General features: G+C 38.2%; 1 protein-coding gene across 1 annotated transcript in view; it reads right to left on the reverse strand.

Annotated features, from left to right (window-relative positions):
• Positions 1-4,960: 4,960 nt before the first annotated feature.
• The window catches only part of MAN1A1 (mannosidase alpha class 1A member 1), a 154,118-nt gene continuing 134,572 nt past the window's right edge, over positions 4,961-24,506 (reverse strand). Inside the window, exons 10-13 of the mRNA XM_035900687.1 lie at positions 15,398-15,617; positions 14,435-14,607; positions 8,798-8,913; positions 4,961-7,395 (exon numbers count right to left, since the gene is read on the reverse strand). Of these exons, the coding sequence (XP_035756580.1) occupies positions 7,269-7,395; positions 8,798-8,913; positions 14,435-14,607; positions 15,398-15,617 (636 nt within the window). The 3' untranslated portion in view covers positions 4,961-7,268. The remainder of the gene's footprint in view (positions 7,396-8,797; positions 8,914-14,434; positions 14,608-15,397; positions 15,618-24,506) is intronic.

Genomic DNA, 24,506 nt, shown 5'->3' on the forward strand with positions numbered 1-24,506 from the left:
ATTCGAAGGTGTTGTATAAACTGTAATGATTGGAATTGCACATGAAAAATGTTTTTAGAATAAGTTCTTTTTCTGCTTAGTTGTGTACCATTGAAATGTAGCTCAACAGTTAAAGTAACATAAAGCCTTGCAGTGTTTCTTGTTTAGTTGTTGTTTTTTTTAAACATGGACTGCTTTTGGCTAGTTGTTACCACCTATGCTGAATGCAAGTTTCTTAGGAAAAGCACTTGAAATGCATACAAGAGGAGATAAGAATTACATCAAACCTAGAAGCAAATGGAATAGAAAGTGACAGTGGCTGAACAGCTAAAAGGTAATAACATTGTAATAAAACTCCTTGTAAATGCAGCATTTGGTATAGTTTTGCTCATCACTTACTTTGTCCCTCCTGCTATACAATTCTGTGGACTGTACTTTTCAAATGGGGCATCGTAATATTTTAAATTGCAAATTGAGGAGCCACAATGAAGCTTATGGATATAGCTCTTCACAATACATAGCAACATTTTTTTCTCATGGGGTTGAATATACAATTGGACATAGCAAACCTGAAAACAGCAGGGTTATGCACCTCCTCCTGTTCTGGTTTGGTGGGGTTTTTTTGTTTGGTTTTTTTTTTTTTTGAAGTTAAGGGATCTAACATGCTAGGAGAAAGCAGCAGTGACTTCTATGTTTCAAGCAGCAAGCTCTGAGAATGTACTTCTGTGAAAATGGTCTCCATCTTTGAGAGGGGCTTGGGGGGACCTGAGGTACTTGGAGCTAAGGGAGGTGCCCCCAGCAGCAAACACAGTGCTGGATTGAGAAAAGTAGGACTAAAGCACAGAAGTATTTTGTACCAGTTGAGGTACTTCAAGGAATAAAATAGAAAGTTGTTTGGGAGAAAAAGTGCTGGTTATTAAACAGCAAGTATTTAGCAGGTGAAAGTTAGTACTAGGCTCCAGCTAGAGATAAAAGATGGACAATAATATCTGAACTGCTGGGTACGAGCAGCAGGGTTACAACTGTGAGATCTTACAGCAGTGGAAGAACGCTGAAAAACTTTGACTGTATCATTTAGCAAACTAAGTTCAAACCAGCTGAGGTCAGCCAGTGACAGAGCTGCCCACTGCACAGGCACTCCCAAAGCCTCCCCCTTGTCGGTAGCTGCTGGGCCGCAGTGTGTTGGGGCAGCTGAATCTGGCAGCTTGGCAGTGGTGAGGCTGCTGCAGCTCCGTGCCCTGGGTCCAGCCAGAAGTGGGGCTGAGCACTTGTTCCCAGTAGACACATGCGCACACAGACATACCTATACAGAGCACATATGTATATGATCAGCACAGACGTACTCAGCACTCATGCAAGCTCATGGGAAATCACCTATATCCCTTGCTTTGTCCACCTTTAAGTCTTGTGCAATGCCAAAATTCTCTTCCCTTGCGTGTTCCTTGGCAATGCCCCCTGCTAAGGTGCTCTGGAGACTTGCTCCTGTTGACTCATCCTGATGGGTGGATACCTGGGCACTAGGGCTGAGGCTGTCCAGGGGCAGCCCTGGGAGGGGGCCTGGACAGGATGGCCTTTCCTCAGAGTCCCTCACTGGGGTTCCCACCTGCCTGTGCTCCTCCAGCAGTGTGGAGGTGGGCCTTTGATGGGCTGACTCCCAAGTATCTGGGAGTAGCTGGGACTAGGTATTACATGGTGCCTCAGTATGCCATTGCCCTGTGCTCCTTTGGATGCATCCTGATGAACTTTTAAAAACCTACCATTACTGTAGGATCATTATTAGTAGCATCAGAATCTTTTAACTATCCCCCATGGCTGAAATAAATAACTTTGGGCTCTTCTGTTATGTATGTGCATTGCCAACTGTAACACCTCTCTGAGCTTCTGGAGTACCAGCAAGTCCTCTTGTCATAGGGTGATGCTCCTTGGCAGATGAATTGGTGGCCAGAATGTGACAGTATAATAAAGTCACACTGACAGCTTTATTATTTTTTTTCTAACATGAGGTGCTCAAGACTAATAGTAGCTCTGTGCTACTCTGATTGATGGTGTGAAAGCAATGCACAATTGAAGCGGAGGGATAAAATATTAATGAGCTGGGTCTTTAATGTCCTGTGAAATGTCATTATGGGAGTGGTGAAAGGCAAACAGGCTTCCACAAAGTCAGCCACAAAGTGTGCACAAGAAATTTGGAGAGCACGTGAAAGTTCTAGAGAGGGGCTTCCAAAGGGGAAGTTGATTATGGTGACTTTCGTTACAGGGTGAGTGAGAGCTGGTGCAGCTAGAAGAGCAGATACCTGAGAAAAGAGGGTTGAACTGTTGCCTTCTGAGGTACTGTTGAACGCTAACAAACAGCCTGCTGGGCTCTAACTGGGTTCTGCAGCGCTGTGACTTGCTCCATCCATCACTTTGTGCATCTACGAATGCAGAAAACCAGGAGAGAGCAAACCCATTTTATCTCTTCTTGCAGTGTTCAGACAGGAACTTGGGAGTCTCTGCGACCATTTCCTGGGGTTGGCAGTCTGCTTTTTGATGCATAATCTTTCCTCCTGCATTTGAGATCAGCCAGGACAGCCTAATCCCAAGATTAAGGCGGATCAGCTGAAGGGCTGTTTCCATAGCAGATGCTGTTGTATGAGTGCCGAGTTACTCTTGTGATAGAGCAAGGCCATAGGGCAATGCAGATGGCGGGGCAAATCCTGTTAACCTCGACCAGTTGTCAACTTGGTCCTAGTTCCTTTTTCCCCTGTAGAAAACAAACCACACCAAGCATCCAATTAAAAGACCAAACTGGTTGGAATTCTAACCCAGGCTTGTATTCGTATCTCCTGTGAGTAACAGGCTGCACCAAGGTTTGCACAGGCTCACGTTTAACTTGTTGAGTGGCAGCTTGCGTGGTCCTGAAGCCAGCTACAGGCGGGGGCTGCCTGCTGACCACCCCAAGGGTCGCACTGTAGCTCCACACCTGCGACCATGCTGGAAAAACGAGACCCCAGATCTAAGGCTACCCTCAGAAATGACTTGCTTAAGGAGGCCTAACGAGTAAGTCCTTTGGCAGAAATTGATGCTACTGAGACTGTTCTGTAAAATCGTGGCAGTTTATTTCACCGCCCTCTTTGGATGAGGCTTTCTACTAAAGAGAGAAAACAAGGGTTATCTATGAGGCGTAGCTGTTATTTCAACATTTGGATGGGATATCTTACTGACATGTCCTTCTGACACAAAATGTAGTTACAGTTCCTATGACAACTGTTCCTCTCTCCTCTGGAGCACGGACTAACGATAGCGTTTCGTTACTTGATCATGTAACGCTGGGCACCGTGACAGCCTTGTCATCTCCGCTCCGCTGCTTGCTCCCAAGTGGCATTTAGTGAAGCCTGCCTGTACCGTGCAGAGCTGGAGTCGGAGCGACTGACCTTCACTCTGCTTACTGCCTGCCACCTCGGACTTCCTGGCTCCCCGCCTTTCCTTAGTCAGCTCACTTTCTACCCAAATACATCTGGTAGGGTGAATTTTCTTGACAAAAATGTCTAGAAATTTATTTCTGTGGTAGCAATTCTATACACTGACTAACGTTAGTTAACAATAGTATCTTAACAAGTACACAGAGTACTAATCCCTATCAACCCAATCTGCTGACAAAATTCATGAGTGTAGCATCCAAACCAGACTATGCAGCAGATTCCTGTAGTTACTTTTCCAAAAAGCTTAGGAAAAATTGTCACAAGTTGAACAGATATATTAAAAGACTTTATTCACAATAGAGAAATTTTTACAAATATAAGTTCTTAAAAATTAAGCATCTTGATCTATTATGTATTCCATAATTTCAGTTTATATAAAGATGAAAAGACTAAATGGACTGTGTACAAATCAAAAACAATTTAAATGCATGACAGAAATGGGTAATATGTATGATGAAGTCACCATAGAAACAGTGAGCTATTGGGCATTGCAAAAATCTGTGTACAACCAACACATGTGCAATACTTATCTCACAATCAAAACTTCCCCCCCCCCCCCCCCCCCATGAAACAGTGTGGGTCCATTGAAAGTGATCTACCTCTTAGGACTTAACATATGTAGATTTAAATGCATTATTATGCTACAGAGGAATGGAGAAAGTACAGACAGTGTGTTTATGCAAAGATAATGCCTCCCCCTGCCCGAAGCAATTTCTTTTGCTCTTATGAATGACTGGGAACGCAAAGTGACCGTCACCAGCCGCTCCCATGCAGCTAGTTCAGTGAACTGGAAATAAGACGCGTGTTATCTTAGCAATCTAACAGGCAGTGGTAAGTACGGACTGTTTCAAAATGATTGCTCTAACTTTGGTGTTTTGGGGTTATTTAAAAAAAAAAAAAGGAAGGAAAATCAATATATTCTCAGTTTATGAAAAGGTTTTTTTTTTCTTACAGTTGGCAGATCTACACGTTGTACAATCTTCTCGTCTACTTACATTAGTTTACAAAAAGTACAGTATAGTGCAGTTTGTACATACAACCTGAATACCAATACCAGTCACATCAAATTTGTGCTCTTTCAAATCATCGTAACTCCCAAACTAAGAAAAATATTCATACTAAATGTCTGTATTACAAGGAAACAGTCATGACTCTTCTCTTTGAGTACATAGGACCCAAGGCATACAAGAATTTTGTGTTTGTAGCCTGCTTTTTGAAACCTGGAGAAGAGCGCTCTGCTTCTCTGCTGTTTCTCTTCGGCTTGTTAAGTGGCAAGGCCACTGGACACACAGGGGAAGGGTATTGTGGTTAAGAAAACCACATAAAAAGAGGCTTACCAAGCCCATCCCTCAAAGGCTGTTTTTGTCTGAGCTACTGTAGTTCTTCAGCTGGTATGAGGCTTACAGCAGTGCATGCACAACCATGTGGGAAGCAGCAGCAGATGACCCAATAAGGAGAACTAAAACAGAAGTCTTAGTTATCTTACTAATTTCTGGTTAAAGAGGGAAGAGTTTGGTGTGTGTTTTTGGTGTGGGTGTTTTTTGTGGGTTTTGGTTTTCTTTTTGTTTTTTTTTTTTTTTAATTCCATAGCTATAATTTCTGTGGTACTTGGTGGGGGGCGTGCAGCAGAATCCCTTACCAATACAGTTTCTGGAGCAACACAATGAACTATTATAGTCCTCCATAGATACAAATTCTGGAGGATCAGAATCAGTAGGAGTTCTGCTTTTCAACAGACTTCATCCTTGCTCGTTCAGTTTCAGAAACCTGTTACTGAGACATGAGGGAATCCATATTTTAAAAAAGAAAATAATAATAGTAAAAAAAAAAAAGGCAGTAAAGCAAAGAGTATTGAGCCAATGTACTGATTCCATGTAAGCAGGCTTTATCTGAGGCAGATGCACATACATTCGTATTCATTCTCCCAGCGGTGGGTTGCCCAGGCTCAGCAGAATACCTCTGTTAAATTCCATGTACGAACGCACAACTCTGCCAGCCCTGTGATGGAAGGATGGGCAGCACTGAAGCTCCTCTTGCCTTACCCCCTACACAAATGGCTTTGGCAGCTCATGTGGCACATGCCATCTTCTCTAGCTGCAGGGGGAGCCGAGAGGCAATGCTGTCTCTACAGACTCCAGGCGGTCAAGTTTATGGGTCAGCCTCCAGCTCCTAAGTACAAAAATGTAACCCATTACATCTTTGCTCTTGGCTTCTACCTAAGAAAATCTACATTGCAGACCTCGATCAGTATAGAAAATAAATGTACTCTGTAATGCCTAAACAAAAAACTGTGCTTCCTCAGCTGTGATGAGCTATGCTGGACATGTGAGCTATCTCACTGAATACCTTTAAAGAAGATTACTGTTCAGAACCATATTTGTTTTGCTGCAGACCAACTGGTGAATAATGTGCTTTCTCAGAATGGGAAGCCAGGTGTTAGATCCTACTCAAAGTGCATGAAAGTCACCCTGTCACTAAATGAAAACATAGGCAGACTTAATAATCATGTAAACCACTCCAAACTACACTTAAGTAGAAGCAGGAGTTAATGACTTAATCATGCTTCCCCCCCCCCCTTTGTGGCATCACCAAAGTGAAACATTTTTGGCAAAGCCATTACCCTTCTTAGTAAGCCAGGCCTCTAATCTAGGGAATATTTTTAACCACACTGCATTTCCATCACTCAAAGACAGACTTGGTGCTTTCAGAAAGTTCAGTTCCATGCTGGATAATTTCCTCTCTGAATGATTATCTTCTTCTAATGAGACAAGTTTTCCTCAAGGCATCTAGTTTAAAACATCTAGTTTTATTTGTGTAGATACATTAAATTGCTTTGTGACAATAAACTATCAAAGTCTGGTGTCAAGCCTGAACCTATCTGAATGTTTGAGAAAGTCCCAGAAAACCAAACAAATTGTCTCTGGTATAATTCTCAGCTTCCAGGAAAATGTCATCGAGTACTTTTTTGTCTTTTTACCATCCAACCGAATGAAAGCTACTGGACTAAATCTATAAAGAAGGTAAGAAAGACTCCCTTCCTTAATAAGAAATGACTACCTTATTTTAATCCATAGTAGCCTGATGAAAGACATGAGAATAACACCACTTAGAAAAGGGAGGAAACAATTTATTCTATTACAATAGTCTAATAAAAACCTGAAAAACTAAGGTCTGCTAATTAATGTGCTAAATTCATAGGAACTAGTTTAGTCTAACTTCAATGCGTACTGCAGTTTCAGAGTCATGTCTGCATGAGATGAAAATATTCCTATGTAGACTTCATTGACAATGAAATACATCAGATACTTTACCAAGTAATGATAGACCCGCATAAGAAGAGGCTGTCACAGTCACAAGATTTGTCTTGGATGACACACAAAACAAATCAACACAGAACAAAAAAAAAAAAAAAAAAAGAAAAAAGCTCTTTATACTTAATTCAATATGGCTTTTTGCAACATGGCAAAATATTACAGCTTAAAGCAGACATCTCCTCACAGAGGAGAAAAGAATTTTGCAGTCAAATTAAAAGCATAACAGGAAACAAGTAACACGCAGACCCTCTGCTCTTTTTGGCCAAGATGACACTGCAGCCTAACAAGATTTGGTGAGATGTCCTATTTCTCGTCTTCAAAGTGGTTCAGCTGGATAAGAGGAATGAAGTTTTATCATAATCAGTTGGGGTCCATTCATAAATATTTACTGTTAAAGAAAACAGACTGCAAAACACTTGATTTAAAAATTTAACTCAGGAATTTAAAACCAAATCATGTGCCAAGTCCTGGAAAGAAACAGAAGGAATGAAACAAAGTATAAGTTAATCTTCATCTATTTCTGGTTTTCTTCTTTATTCCCATCGTCTTTGTGAAGAACAGGGAGAGGATGAGCCTCTGTGTTGAAGACCCAGTGTTCAAATGGAAGAAGATCATCTTCAGAAAACAGCAAATACAAGTACCTGGCAAGAAAAAAAGCAGGAAATGTGACCACATCACGGAAGTGAAACTACAGTAGTTTTCAGGAAAACATAAATACCCGATTTCCGTAGACGAATGTATCGATGGAAACAGCTGTCCAAACACAAAACACCATTAAGTCCCTGCACCACAATGAGCAGCATGAAACTCTGGGGCTGCTCAACTCAGATTGGACTCAAGGGCAATAGCAACTGGAGACCAAGAAAAGAATACCTCTGTCCTGACAGAGGACAAAGTTCAGGCTAGCAAGGTTAAATATCAGTTCACTTCACTTCCATTTCCTCCTCCGTAACTTTATTACATATTGTTTTGACAATATACAACTATAGTAATTTTTTCCTCCCGAATGTCCACTTATACCAAGGTGTAGGAATGAAAATATTATAGTCCAATCCTGTCTTACTTCTGAGAACAACCTCTGGCTTAGGATTTTTAAAGAAAGCTAGTACTAGACCAGTAGCTTGGGCAGCCATTTACCACAACAGGGTCTATTAAACCCAGCAGTAACCAATAAACAATTGGTTTATTAAGTAGTATAATCTACTAGTAGTAGATTATATGTAGTATCCAACATTTTATTCATTGTCATGATAGAAAGTGGTAGCTACTGTAGCATGACTGTTGAAGTCTGCTTAGCAAATGAAATTTTATTTTTCTTAATCACCACCCTTCCCTGAAGGCTTTTCTTGGTCTAATTCTGATAGACCAATTTAAAAGGTATAGTAGAGGCATGCACTATCTCAAAAAAAAAAAAATGCCACTATGTATATAAATGTATTTACAGTATTTCATTTGCTTAATTAAGTATTACACTTTCTGTTGAAATGGCCTGATTGCTTCTTTCTGGTCTTTGCATTTTTTTTTCTTGCACAGAAAAAAAAAAAAAAGTGAAGAGACCAAGACAAAACTTCCTTCATTTCCTTAAAAACTTAGCAGACAGTGGTAGATAATGCAAGCTTTTGTTTTTCCTCTTAACAGGCTGTGTGAGCTTACCATGCAAGTTGACTTCTTTTTTTTCTGTAGTTTTAAAATGAAAAGTATGCAATACAAGCCTGATAAGTCCTCTATCTAGTCAATTTGTGTCACTAGTGTTGGCATATATAATTACATCCTATCAAAGCTAGAAGACGTAATTTCTCAACAAAGACTATCAAGTACTTTTATCAGAAGGAAAGAAAATTTCCAAAAGTCACAGAATTTAGTTATTGATATAAAAGGAAAAAAAAAAGTCAATTTGGCTTCCTGTCACCTAAGAAAAGCTCTACTATTTTAGTCAGATTTTGTTACGTGAATGCCAATATCATTAGTACAATGATAAATACAACTGTAAAGATGATGCATAAAACTACTTCATATTAATGCAAGCCAACTTTCTTAACTTACTTGAGTGTCTCTGAAAGGAAGAAACTTTGCTGCACATCGTCATGGCTTTCATGATTGTTATAAACATCTCTAATGCCAGAATAGCCACCATCTACTCGGCAATGTTTTTCCAGTGCCTGAAGTGGGGGGGGGGGAAAGACAGTGGGATTAACAAAATGAGTCATCTGTCAGTTTTTCTTTGTTTGATAACAAAACAAAAAAAAATTGTCACAGATTTCTTGATAAAGAGATGAAAACCAGATAAAGCTCTAGATAGAACACTTTTTAAAAAGACATGGGCGCACATGTCTAATTTTACATTTAGGAAGAGAAGCAAAATGATAAATTAATAAAAGAAGTGAACACAAATCAAGTTTCAGATATATCCATATGGATATATGCATGTAAAGGTATAAGGATTTTCATGGATTTATCTTTCCTCTTCTTAATAGGAAAAACAACAGCCTCTCTCTCATGGGCTTGTCTATCAGCCTTCAGAGATCGTGTCACATATACCTTTCTTGGTCATATTTTAGTGCTTAAAAATTACTGTGATAGAAGTGAATGCCATGACAAAGACCAGTCTTTTCCTTACTTCCTGGAAGTAGCTTGGAAAAAAGAAAGGCAACTCTATTTTCTATGCAGGTTGTTTGGTTTCTTTTTGCAATTATTTAATTTTTCAATGGGAAGCCTCTGATACTGGGCTGTGACTGCATTTCTTTTCCGCAGTAGGTACTATTTTTCTTTGATACCTTTCTGAAAAAGCTTTGTCTGTTAGGCAGGCATAGACAGAAAGCTAGTATGTGCCTGGACTTAATGCAACATGCTTTAGATACAAGAATATGTTTTTCTCTAACTAGTTTCCAAACTGTGTATTCAGGTAAAAGTAAAGTAAAACAGTAAAGCAGATGATTGATCCCTATTTTACACCTAAAAATATAATTTATTTTCTGCCCACAGGAATGTTCTAGACGATCAGCTGATTTTGAAGGGTGTATACAGAAGGGCAAAACCCATGTAGCTGGTGCTGAAAGTGTAGAAGGTATGTACGGTTATACTATTTAATAAACTTTGCTGCTTTTTTTTATTTTACACAGGTGTTTGCATTAGAAAGCTGGTACCTATATGGTTATATATGAGCCATAATGTCTTTAAATAGACTGCTATCCAATACTTTATTTGAATATTAGTTCTCCTATCACTGCTTTGTTTTAAAACATTCATCTTTTTTCTTTATAGTTGACCTATTTAACAAGGTCACAAGTATTCTCAGCCTCTTCATTTTTCTTGTTCTGTTTTATAATAACTCTCTGGTATCACTCAGTATAATAAAGGAGTGAAGAGAATCTAAGATGATTGTATTTTATACAACTCATTATTCAAAAACAAAACCAGAAAATACTCTTTAGCCCTAAATAACTTCTTACAATGAAAATGATGGTAAGCGTGATGGACTACTACATTTACTCAGGACCACACTACTCTGAAACATGGTGCTTGCTGTGGAGACAGGTATTGGAGCAACAAGTTTCAGGCAGAAATACCTGGAGCTTTATCAACCCCCTGGCAGAGAGATGGAAGACAACTGGTTCCTCCATTTCTGAAGTTATTGCAAATATCATTGAAGTGATTATAGGATATGTAGATTTTATTTAGGGAGACCACATATGGCAAAAAGCTATGAAAAGGCAGAAGATATGTCTAAAAAAAGCAAACAGGCAGAATAAGCATTTTCTGATAAGAGATGGGACTGAAAGTCACTAATAATTACTGAGGAATCCATCACCTCCACCTGCTTTAAAGGCTGTTCAAGATCTGTATTGTGCTGTGAGTAGGTATCCTAAACGTCCTTGGTTTTGCTGGAGTCCCTGTAGCTATCTGCATATATTTAGCTTGCACGTCAGGCTCTCCATAGTTTTCACTGGAGAGTAAGCTGCCTATTGTATATTTAAAAGGGATTTTTCTCCAGGAGATATCCTTTAAAATATAACAGGCCTATTTGTCTTTTCTTATGTGTCTTTAGGTTCTTTAATTTTCCTGGACGCTTTTACTAAGTGACAAATATACTTAAGTTTAAACAAGTAATTTCCCCTGGCTGGTACTCCTTCCCTCTCGTCTACTTCAACCTGCAATGAATTCAAAATGCTGAATCTGTGTCTGAATTTTCAATGTCAAACACAAGATTATGTTTTCCAAGGTGCAGCAGAAGGAGAGCTTGAAGGATAAGGCTGTTATTCAAGGAAACATCTGCATTCTAAACAGGGTGAGGTAAAATAAAAGCAAATTGCATTTGGGGTTTATGTGCTCTAAAGTGGTTAGAGCCTTCTTTATGAGTTCATTGTAGGGAGATTCCATACAGGCACCTGAACACACTGCTATGATGGAAACTAAGAGGTTAATTTGCTCCATGTTAGCCATCTGGTGGGATCTACTTGATGGAAATGTGAAGTATCTTACCCCTCAAAGCTACTTTCCGCTTAACTAAAGAACAGGATGCTCACGCGTGGCATTATTACGATAAAAAGGCTCTTGGTTGTCACCCTCCTTTAACTGGCAGCAATGGCCTTTTTTGCCCATACCTGCAGTTTCAGAGTACAGCAATGCTCACATTGACAGTGGGGTAGTGGTGGGTGGGAAGAAACAATCAAACACGTTTTAAATTAGTAGTTCTCAGAAAATCAGGGTGGCTGAGATCGGTTATGCGAGAGTAATGGAAAACATCAAGCAGTGTGAAAACTGGCTGAGAGTCTCAAAATATCATAAAGGGAAAAAACAAAAGAAGTGCTGTGAATTCAAAATATGTGCTGCATTTATAATGCAGAAAGGGAGACTTTCAAGAGCTAAGCTGATAAAACCTTTCTGACTGGGTAACAGTGGATATTGCTGTTGGTCATAACTGCATTTTCTCCAACTGCTGAAGTATGTACAGAATGATCTTGGACTCGACTCAAAGCAGCAAAGCAAGTTTCCAAAGCAAAAATGGAGAGGCTAGAGCACGTTTTTAGTCTACAAAAGTTAAAGAAAGAATTAATAGACTTCTTAGAGAGTTTAGAAGTCATGACCTATAGAGCAGCCTCCTTTTCTACTACAAGGGCAGTGGGAAACAAACCTAATGAGTTCTTATTGCCAGTGTCATGAGTTGAAAATTGACATGAAACACATGAAGACCAACTTTTTTTGGAAACAACAAATGGTCTGACTGTCGCCCCTTTTTTCTTGTTTCAATCTCAGCTTCCTTTTGTGCAACAGGTGCTGGTAATTAAACCAACCCTAGCCAGTGTTCAGGGACTTCCCCAAGAACAGAAGGGTGGAGTGAGGTGCTTGCTGGAGCAGGAGGGAGCAGATTTTATGAAATAGTTGTGGTAAGCTACCAGGACATGTGCTAGAACAAAAAAGTACAGTATCAGGTGCAGCTGTACAGCGAGAAACATCAAGGAAGAAGCAAAAAAGAAAAAAAGATTTGAAACCTACAACTGACTGTATAACTTCTGTGAAGCTGTAAGGTTTCTGTGAAGCGCACAACTGCACACTAGGACAGTGGCCTGTACAGAATGGGACCAGCTGCATCTCCCACACATGGGCTCTAATCCACTACCTTAGAACCAGCTGAGAGTAACCACAAGAATGTTAAACAAGGAACACATGGGGAGTGCTAAGAAGGTAAATGAGTGTACAAACTTGAAATAAACACAAACAAATGGAACCAACAGGGTAAAGAATAATAATAAGAGAAACATTTCAATTGTTTATAATAATGTTATCAGCGTGGGCAGCAACAATGAGTCAGGAAAAACATCTCCTGGAGAAAGAACACTTGGCATTGCTGAAGCCTGGTGGGATGGCTTCCATAAACAGCCATTGTAAATATTCCAATTAAAATCTGCCCGGAAAGATTCCAGTAGTAAAATGCATGCCTATGGGTGGTGTTAGCGAAGAAGACAGTAAGGGAACAGCACTCCAAATTAAGAGTCTTAAAAAAAATAAAATTGCTTTGGAATCATTAACTCAGAAGCATAGTTTCAGGGCTGATAGAGTCAACACCTGAGGGAGGCAAATAAAATGTCCTAAGTAACTACAGTCTACCTAGCTGAATACAGTGTTGACTGCAGATATGGAATTGCTGTGAATATTCAAAACAAGGAGGAGTTAGAGAGTAGAAGTATAGTTAATGCTAGCAGCTATTATTTTATGGAAAGCAGATTTTACCATAAATTTCATTCTTCAAGAATATCTAATTATCAAACTTGAAATGCTCTTTTTTCACAACACAACAACATTTGCACAGCATTTGAGATACGTTCAGGATCTCACACAGTGAATACTGAGTACAATTACAGAACTTGGTTGCTGTTGAGGGAGCCAGGTAACTGGCAGATGTCATGTCGCAGCTAGCTATATGGAGCCATAATGCAGTAACAGCTCTCTAATAGGGTCCCTCAGGGATGAGAAATTGCATCACACAAGTCTACATGTTCTTCCCTTAGTGCAGAGCAACTTTCTACAACTAGCATTATAGGCCCTTCCAGGGAAGTTATAAAATCATAGAATCATGGAATCTTTAGGTTGGAAAAGACCTTTAAGATCTGTTAACCTAACCCTGCCATCCCACCACTAAACCATGTCCCTAAGCAGGACACTCCTAGAAACAAGAGGTGTTGGGCAAACTGCCAAACAGGATGGTTTTGAATTCCTGGAAAGTAGTAACTCTGCAAAGGGGAGGTCTCTGCGAACAAAATACTATGCAGAGTTTTGTTTTCCTTTTTTCCTGCATTTTTTTAAGTATACAGGCCTGCAAAAATAAAGTTCTTCAGCTTCCTGTATCTCCTTTAAGATCTCAGTCTGCTTAGAAATTCCACAGTAAGAGTGAAAGGCAGTTAATTTAGCAAGGAGACAACATCAGTGTGAGGAGAAAATAAGTGAACTCTGGATGTGTAATAAGGACCGTATACCTGGAGGATGAAACACGGTAAATCCAAAGACTCTCATCTCTAACAGTAAGAGTGATTAACCACTGAAATAAGGAAAACAATGGATTTGGCAAGCCAATTTTTGCAGTACAGACTAGCTGCCCTCTTGGAAGGCTTGTGCTAGCCAAACACAAATAGGTTCAGCATGACTGGTTGAAGCTCAAAGGCTGGTGAGTCACAGAAACTTAAATCTAGAAGAGACTGTTATCATTAATAGAGTTCAGTCCAGATGACCTATGCTTTCTGAAAGTGACCCACTTTTTAAATGTTCAGTACTATCCAGTACTTCATCTTGGCCTCCATCACCTTCACACAATTACCCATGAAAATACACTTCATAAAACTTATTTGCACATCGAAGGTTCAAATTTGACACACGTTTGCACTTTCCATTCACACGCAGCAATACTCAACATCTTGAGCAGTACATCCAACTATGACCCTGATGTGAGAAGTATTTAAGAAGGAGAAATCACAAGGTATTTTTCTAATACACAATACCAGCAGTATTTGGTTTTGTCAAAATGATCTTAGTTCATCTATTAAGTAAACGAATCTCTGGAAATTTGAGCTGATATTACTGATTTAAAATATTTACTCTCCAACTGCTAAATAATATCCAGATATAATTCAGTAGCTCACTTAACAACATATTAGGATTTAATAAGAAATAAGTTCAACAGAACATTACCTCTACAGCTTCCCATCCCCACTGCCTGTACTTTGGGTCATGAGTGAGCCGCCACATGTACATGTAGGTCTCTATGACTTCTGGTCGTAGGATGTAGTATTTTTCATTTTGTCTTGTAGCAATGGCTTCAACACCACCATCAAATCTGAAGGCTTCTGGTCCCAGTTTCATGCCTAGCCAATATAAAAACACATGCTAAAATAAAGGCATTAGACAAGGTTTTAAATTATGCAACCTAATAAATCAACTATCCTTTCATGTAGCACAAAGTCAGGTAACCCAAAAAGTTTATAATTTCTGAAAGATACTGCTGCAACTCCTGTTTTTAATATTTTGTAAATAATTCAGAGTCGGAGAGCTGTTCTTCATCAATGCCTTAAACAGCAGTTCCAGTTTGAACAGTGATGCTAACATTTGCATTCTGGAAGACTTCATATAACTAGCAACATGTGAAATTTTGCTTAAAAGACAAGGATATTTACTTTTCTATATCAAACTGGAAAATACACTCTGGGACCTGAAATGCTGCCAGGGTTACTTTTATAAGAAGATGAAAGAATTCAAAGAAATTTGCTGCACAGAAATCCACTGCAATTCTATTATTTGCAGCACTGTACCAACAAAACTGAGAATAAAATACTTTTTTGTGCATAAAACATGATTAATAGCTATATTGATGCATAAATGAACAGGCTCCCTCTCTTATTTGCATTCGGAAATTGGCAAAGTGGAAAAAAAGCTGTCATGTTAATGACTAGAGTGAGTAGATATGATTCAGGTGCACAGAAATTATTTATAAAACAGAGCAGCCATTATTAAAGTTACTCTTAGAGCAAAGCAGCATTTGCTCAGAAAGGATGAAGAGTTCATCAATTTAACTTTCATTCAGCATTACGCAAAAATACCGATGGCTGTCTTCACAAAGTCCAACTGTGAAACTAAACTCTGCAGTACAGTACTTACTTGTACGGTCATAGGATTCATGGCAAGTCCTAGCAATTTCAGCACCAAGCTCGATGTGATGGCCCGTCTTGTCGTTAGGTGCTCCGTCTGCTCCAAGAGCAAACATGCCTCCGGCAAAACAAGTGAGATGCCCCATCTTGTGCTCAAGCAGTCCACCCTTCCACTCAGCGATGTATGTCAGCCCCCCGCTTGATTTCCGAATGAGGTGGGTCTCTATGGCCTGCAGAAGTACATGATTTCAAACCCTTTAGTACCATTTGGTAAAATATGAAAGACAAAGTTGTCTTTTTTGTTGGTTGGGTTTTCTCCATATTGCCTTTGCTTACAAAGTAAAATGGATAATATGAGCTAGCATAACCTCAAGTGCAGCCAAACCAACACAGATTAGCATACATCAGTAATGATCATTAATTTTGATAAAAATTTGAGCGATATACCTGGTACCAAAAAAATACAATTCGATTTTAAAAATCTTTCTTTCTTTCCCTTCCTATTTTGAGCAATTTCAGGTAATTTCACTTTTAATGGTGATTAGCCATCATTTCAGCTTTCATACTTCCCATACTCCTGACTTAAAGGATGTGATTACTCATATAATTTCATGTCAATTATATGCAGACATAACTCATATCCAAAATGCCTGACTCTATATGGCATTCCCAAAGTCCAATGAGTCTTTCCCCCCAGACTGAATTCCTCTGTAGTTATCAATCAAGAATAGGGTCTGGAAAAAAACCTAAGCAGAATAAAACCATACAAATCTCCCACAGAGAGAGATTACAAAATCCAGGAAAACAACCTTCCCTTATGAGAGGAAGAGAATTAAAACAGTAGAGGAGATAGAGAAGAACACATTAATCAGAAGCCCACACAGAAAGTAAGCTATTACTCTTTAAAGGGTAATGTAGAGGAGATGAACAACACTATCACACGTTCAGTTATCCAGCAGTACGCTGGTTTATTCTATCGAAATCATAAGATCCAGAAACTACTCACCACGCATTATACAAGAGAAAAAACATGAATAAAGTATCAGTACAGAGAACTATTAACAGAAACCCCAAGATTAAAAAAAGTGTTATAAAGTATTGATTGTAGTTATTTCTTCCCATTTAAACACCTGTAAACGTTGTTTTTATAAGCATGAAAAATCTTCTCTAAACTAGAAGCATCAGCAGAATAATTGTATAAGTTTTACTTACTAAGTAGGTTTTTTGTGCCAAGAATGTCGCATTGAAAACTACACTTTGTTTTCCACTAATATTAGTGCAAAGCACTTAGTAAGGATGTTTTCTGCCCACCTCCAGACCCATTATTGGCTCAGAAAACTCCTCCATCCCTTTCTCTCCTCCTTGATTGTATGTTTTTAGCACTGAAAAGCATACCTAAATTTTAAAGCAGCAGTAAATAATGAAGATTCCTGTACTTTCAACAAATCCCACATAATTTAACCTATAAAAAGAGGAATTAAATATGAAAGGGGAAAGGTGGGAAAACAGTTTCTTCAGGCATCCAAACCACAGATCCCACCGTGGAAGATTAAAGAATTACAGAGGCCAAGTTGGTGTCAAGTTAATTGGTGGTCATGTATTCCAAGTGCATATAAAAAAGCTTTTCTGTCAGATTGGGAAACTAGTAGAGGAATATCTAGCCACTTTTAAAAAACGAATGTTTTTAAAAACATGTCTTTTGTGCTCATTTGGGTATAAAATGTTTGAATTCATAATTAAAGAATTGACAGAACAGGGCTCAAAGAACCTGCTACAAAATATATTCATGCATAAACAGGGACAATTTATGAGAAGATAGAAATAACTGGAAAACTTCCAGAATCTTTCAGAGTTCTGTTCACATTTTTATTAAATGTTTTATATTTCCTAATAGGATGCCTTATTGTTAAAAATACGCAACATTTTTGTGGGAAATAGCTTTCAGTTTACTTAGGCATTCTAAAAAATAAGCTACCTAAAACAGAGTTCAGAAATGAAAACCTTTTAATTTAATGGTATTTCATTAAACCTTTCAGCATGGTACCCCCATGTCACCAAAACAACAATTCTTGCAATAGTTGATAACTCTACTGGTCACTTAGCTGTTGAGTCAGAATTTATTTAAAAAATAAACAAAAATAAAAATAGATTGATGACTAGATTTACCTATATTGCATTGTTTTAGTAAAGAATGAAGCGTTACTGTACCTGACAGATTTAACAGTAATCATGCACCTTCAGAACTATAGTAACTAGACCAGAGTTGATTCTTGTAGTATGAAAATGTATTTTGTGATATCCATTAGTCTTTCAGAGTTTTTTTTCCTCTCTTTTGGCTCCAGATTAAAGTTCAGGCTAAAAAAGGATGACTTCCACTTGTGAAATTTTAAAATTATTCTAACAAACTGGTGTTAAGAAACTAACAAATTTATGTTAATTGATGCTAAGAATGTCACAAAATAAACGTTTAGTAAAGTAAATCATCTTGGTTTTATAAATGAGTCCTATTAAGAACTAGTACCTGTGCCTATTAAAATTTTTTTTTATTATGCAAGCATCTCAGTTAAAGCTATTTTTATTAGGCAATTATTTGCTATATTACAGATTCTCAAATTGCCTTGTCATACTGTGTGCAATCATGGGTCCCTGAATGCTAGATAATACCTATATCAATGTATATACCTTTATTAACAGCATGCTAGGTAATTAATCTTTTCTACCTAGACATGAAATCCAAATAACCTTCGATATGTACAAATAACCTTCAGAAGCCATAGACCCAAGTGTGCCAAACTTGCAAGTCCATCAGCACTCAATAAAGTTTTATTCTGGAAGACAGGAAAATGGCTACTGTAACTTGGTAAAGCCTAACCTTCATTTGAAGTGATACGCTTATGAAGTAATAGTTTGTAGAACTCACATGATGTAAGCAAACTGACCTCAACCAAACAGCTTTCGTAAAGCATGAAAGGCAGAGGAGCATCTCTTCCCAGAGGGCTGGTAGCTCTTTTTGTGGTGCTGGGTGGTGCACCAGTAGAACTCACAAAACCATTGCCAGGGAGCTTACAGTGGGACTGTCAAAAGCTTCAACTAAATCTGAGAAGTTTCTTCATGGGCCATTTTCAGTCTGAGCTCAACAAACGGTTTTTGTCACAAACTGGTTTCCCTTCTCTCATCGCTATTCATCTACTTGCCGACTGAGAGTAGAGAGACTGGCCGCTTGCCCTGAAGCAACATTCACCTAAAGGTTGCTAACAAATTTGCAGTATCAAAGTTGCATGAAGTTTGGAATAATTCTAGTGTGGCATCGAAGTATCAGATCATAATGAATTTGTTAGGTGTGTTCCAGTTCTTTCAGGACCTCAACATAAAAAAAAAAAAAAAATTATAAAAACTCAGCATATTTAGAAAGCCTCAAAAATGTAAATGCTTTTGATCTTAAAAAAAAAAATTATAACCTGCTTGAGTAGAACATATAGAAGAAACTCCCCAACATTAACTACTGATGAACGTATTCACTGAAATTTTGACAGCCTGTATTGGTAACAGTATTTGCAGCATTAAGATGTGGTAAAACCTTCCTTTTCCCCACAAGTCCAACCTAAGTATAGTTTAATTTCAGAATTTACTTCCAAACATTGTTAAAGCACTACTTCTGGAATGTATATTGCATTAGCATAATAAAATACTTTTAAAGTAAACAATAAACAAAAATCAGTACTCTTTCTATATCAATTCCGAATCTATACTCAAACTGCCAAAGTGCCATCTATCATCCATCCATTCGAAATTCACAAAACTGCTGAACTTTATGAAAGACATTCATTTTTTAAATAAGCTTGAGGTCCAGAGCAGGATTAAATCTCTAGCTGGAATATATGGGCAATTCTTTTAAGTATAAAAAAAAATTGAACACAAAGTTGAGAAAGTACCAGGATGAGGAAGAAACACTATCAGTCTAAACGAAGATATCATAAGGGTCTCTGAACTTGAGCAGCAGGATGGGAAGGTGGGGTTACACAGGGAAATGCTGCTTGCTACCTGCAGCGCTGCGGGCGCAGCTCTGGCAGGGAACTCAAGTTACTAAGACAAGTTGAAAAAACCAAGTTACTAAAACAAGTTGAAAAAAGGAGAATAGGTAGTATGGCGAAAAAGACCCACGCAAGTGAAAAGCTCTGGTAGAATTAATTTTGAATTTCCTACTTAGAATCAATTTACTTTTATTTTGATATTATCTACACATTTTAAAAAGGGACACATTTATTTGAATTGCAGCTCTGTTACAAGTTGGTCCCCACCTATGAATAATTCCTTCCTGCTCTACTTGCAGATCAGGTGGTGTCATGTTTATCACTGTAGAGATTATTATTTTATTTTATTATAATGAATATTCTCAGTATAAACCAATATACAACATCTGCAAAGCATCAAAAAACCTAGAAGAATGTGGTCTTTGATTAGTTGAAAATACATTATTGATGGATAATTGTTTGGAGCTGGTACAGTTTTTCTTTTAAGTAAATGGAAATTTCATGTTACTGTTTTCCAGAATATATTTCTGCAATTCAAATGGTAATTTCTTCCTTTCCATCAAGGTAAAGCAGAGAGACTGTGCAACATAAAAGGTTGCAAAGAAAAAGTGGCTGCAAATCTGTGTTCCCAAAGGGAGCAATAGCAGATGCTGCCTGGGAGTGACCAGAAGACAAAAAATAATTGAGACAACCTGACTTTAGACTGTAGTGGACAAAAAAGGAGAGGGAGGAAAGGAAACTAAAGGAAAATAAATAACATTTGCCAGATATTTAAAGAAATAAATTTACTACATGTAAAGCTGCTATGGCATATGGTTTGGAGTGTACCTGCGAGCTCTTGCAGCCAGACTGACTTTTACGGCTGATACAGTTCTTGGCAATTTTTTTGGGGGGCTTTTATGTAAGGCTCTGCTTACAGTCCTCGCTGCAATAAAGCCTTTAGCTTTTACTTTTTTTTCCATCTTGTGGGAAATTATTCCTTCTATACAACAACTGTAAAAATGCTTGAGCACTCAATTAGAAACACTAACAGTCCCTTTTACGGTTTGAATTGTGACTCAAGTGCACCTTGTATTACTCCTGGCATCTTTCTGATGAGTTCATGTTAAAATTATGCCCTCGCCTATCTGCCACACTGGAAGAACTGTGGTGAATGAGGCACTATGAATTGTTTAGGTTACAGGGTTGCACGCTGCGTGCGGGTGCGATCTCTGTTATTAGCAGCGCAAAAGAGAAACTCTTCAATTTTTCCCAACCTGATTTCCTCCCCCTCCTGCCCCCTTTCTTAAGGTGCTATGTTTTGCTTTCTCTGCTTATCAGCCCATTCTTTAACCTTTACATTATACCACCAGTCCTTACCCTTGCAAAATTAAGCAGGACTGGACCTTCCTATTAAACAGCCATTTTCCTTCATTCAGTTCTTTACTCCTTTAAGCTTTTCACACAGCTTAACTGCTGGCCTCAGCACCCCCCTTCCTCAATCCCTGCCTCGATTTTGTGATTGGGAAGTCCTTCATTTACCCCTTCCGTTGTTTAGGATGTTGAACTGAATTACTTACAGAGAAACATAGAGGATATAGAACTGAAGTCATCTCACTGTTCAGATGAGTAAAAAAACCCAGTTGACAAGCTTATTTTTAATGGAGGCTATTCTCTTGCGGGATTATGCTGACAGGTAATAAAAATATTAAGAGATGCCCACAGAGCACAGATGTAGGCTTCTCAGGAAAAACATTCTGCACCTCAAAGTTGCTTAATGCAAAATAAACACGAATAAACAAAAAAAGTTAATTCTGCTAAAGGAGCAGGAATAACAAACTACAAACCTCAAAATGCAATGTAAAACTCCAGTTCTACTTCCTCTAACAGGCATTTTAGCTCTCCTTTTACAATAATGGTTTAATTATGATTAATGAATTTCAATGACTACTGCTATTTTAACAACAAAACCCAGGTGTTTCATTTCCCACCTCAGGACATCACTGTAGCTGGAGATAAAACTGTCTTGCAAGTCATAGTTACATATTTCCATCCCTCTTCAAACTTGAAACTTCAAAAATATGATCCTAGTTCTAAATTTCCAGGGTTTATAATGTTTCTTTTGGGGATAATTACAACTCTGCAGGCTTCTTTACAAGAAAGCACTATAAATTATCTCAGTCCAAATTTTTAATATATTTTTTTTCCCCTAAGAATCTTCTTCATAAACAGTATTTTGACAATTTGAAGCAACAGTGAGTATGAAAGGGAATTCTACCATGTGATATTTCCAATAATTCAAAGATGCATAATGTCAATTGCTTACTTATTTTAATATTTACAGCTTGCACCAATACATTTTATTGCTTTGAAACAGCACACAGCAGGCAGGTCAGGGTTACTGTGGTTTTGCATGCTGTGAATTTTTAAGTCAAGCGCCTGTTTTCTTGACTTTAAGTTACTTCCCTCATGTTTTCTCTGTGAGTTAAACTAATGCAATGGATACTTTTCTTCAGCAATCTTCATAATTCATCAAATTTATCCTTTATCCATAATTATTTTATTAGGAAAAGTTTAAGTTTTGCACTGTTTCATTATTACAGCTGTTTTGGAGATGGCAGAAAAACATCACATTTTTTTTTTAAACTTTATTAGTTGATTCTGTTTTCTTAAATATTGTTCATACAGGTTTTAAATATATATTACAAGATGCAAGAATCAGGTGAAAGCATACAGTCAGAAAAACTAGGATGGAATAGGAAGTTCAAGCCCTTATTACAATTTATTTAAATAATTCTGCCATAGAAAAGTTGCATCTTCTTATCCTGAGGCCTTCACTGCTTACTAAACCGTGCTTCAAAAATCAAAACTGAAATTTGAACACAGAAGAATTTCCATTTGTTTAAACACAATATATAAGAAACATTTTGAAAGAAATGAGGCACTTACTGCTTTTGGACTTAAGGCGTGTTTTACAGACAAGCTTATCTGTGAAATTAAATATGAATGCTTATAATGGAGGTGCCTGAGTTTTTAAAATGGAAACGTTGGCAAGCATTTAACTACTATGATACCTATTGATGCGATCACTAAAAAGATGATTAAGTTCTAGGGGAAAACTGATAATTTACTTTTGTCTGAAAATCTACTTATGTTTTTTTTTCCCCTGCAGATCTATTAGTGTCTCTAAGAGCACCGATGCTCTTGCACTAAATGTAGTTAATGCTGCCTGTTACCAGAAGGACAGATTTATTCATATTCTTAAAACAGTATTAACAGCATGGCATGAATCAGAGCAAGTGACTCTCAAAACGTTACATTATGTATTTTCTGACTATTCTAGAATAAATATCTATCGCTCCTGATAAGCTTTTTTGCTGTCAAAAAAAGGAAGGGAAAATAGCACAAGTAGTAAGGACATGGCTGCTCTGACAAGAGCAAAGCCACAAGCAAAAAGGGGACAATATCTCTCACAGGATTTTTCTAGTTAAAATCCTCCTTAAAGAGTTCTAACAAAGTTACAGCTTGCTGCTTCTTCTGACAGTCCATAAACAAGCAAACATTTTAATAAGGACTTTCTATAGTCCAAAATATAGACATTGCACCATTATACGTAAATCATTAACAATTTAAAAATCTGCAGAAGCCTGTCTTTAGTCTTGAAGCTTTCTGTAAGCAGTTGTAGAGAGCCCCAAAACTCCTGCCAAGAGGGGAAATACAGTGAACAGAAAAAAAGCAGCGGCGAGTCCTCTGGATGTTCTCATCTGTTAAGTGTAATGAATCTTGTGTTCCTACATAATATAGCTCTACTATCACTACATGCAGAACACCAGTGCAGCTGGGTGATAAATATTTTAAACACGACAGCTGACAAAGTATGTAAATAAACCACTTATTTCTTTATTTTTACACATTTAAGTTATAGACTATACCCCCTGCCCTCCCCCCCCAAAAAAAAAAAAAAGAAAAAAGAAAGGATTCCATGGGAATGCCGGGTCCCCTGCACCGACTGTTTCATTCTGAAGATGGGCTCAGATCTCACCACCCTGCCTGCCCTATTTACGTATTTCCTTCAATGCCAAGAAGTATTGAATGTTCAATTCATTAAAATACTTCTGGCTTTACCCAGTATGACAAACTATTTGAAGTGAGTTGTTGCAGTTCTGTCATTGTCCACATCAGTTATGCGATCACTACGATCACAAAGCAAAGCGCTTCAAGCAACTTAACGGGAACAGCAATCGGCAGCGACCAGCCACCAGACTGTCACCACAGTTAAACAGACCCCCAAGAAACTCTGGAGATGAAAAGGGCTTATCTGCCAATATCATGTTTTCAGTTTGCCAACACCACTTTGTTCTCTCCCTCATGTCAATGAGAAAGGAGTCTACATGGATTTGTGTTATTTATCTGAGAGGCCGAAATCTCGACAGCTCTGAAAAATATTCACTACTTAATGCTGAAAATTAAATATACCAGAAAAAAACCCCAAAACAAAATCAAACCCATATAGCTTCCTTTGACAGAGTACAAACTGAGTATATCAAGGCTAGTCTCAAAAGTTAGCAGTGTGCCAAAAAAACCAATTATAAAAAATTAAAAAGTGATCCTATATATTTTCTGTCTCAAAATCCTGAGGCCAAAATGACTTTTTCCCCTTTGGATACCCACAAAAGGTTACTGTAGTCCTTAACCGCGCAACCCAGCCTAGCAGTGGGCTGACTTTGAGGAGCACTGTTGAAATCTAGCAGATAAGGGCTGTGGCCCTGCTTCACAACCCCTATTCTTCTTTTTGCAGTGTCCACTGTTTCTGCTTCCACGTGCTCGGTTCTCTGGAGATCACTAGTTTTCTTGTTAAAATCTTCTGAGCAGTTGTTACCCAGTAAGAAAAATGAAACCATCTAAATGTCTAAGAGTAAACCTACCCTGTCTAAAGGTAAAAGCGCAGATCGCAGCGGCTTTACCTCTCTGATACCACGGGGCCACCGCGGGCTGCACTGAACCGAGCTGCTTGGGAAGTGCTGGCGAGGGATTCTCCCTCTTCCTGTGAAATTCTCCTGGGCTGAGTTACTGCTCTCTTTACAGCCTTTAGATATGCTGCTTCTCTAG

Source organism: Egretta garzetta, unplaced genomic scaffold (assembly GCF_000687185.1).
Source record: "Egretta garzetta isolate BGI_Z169 unplaced genomic scaffold, ASM68718v1 scaffold18, whole genome shotgun sequence".
NCBI lineage: Eukaryota > Metazoa > Chordata > Aves > Pelecaniformes > Ardeidae > Egretta > Egretta garzetta.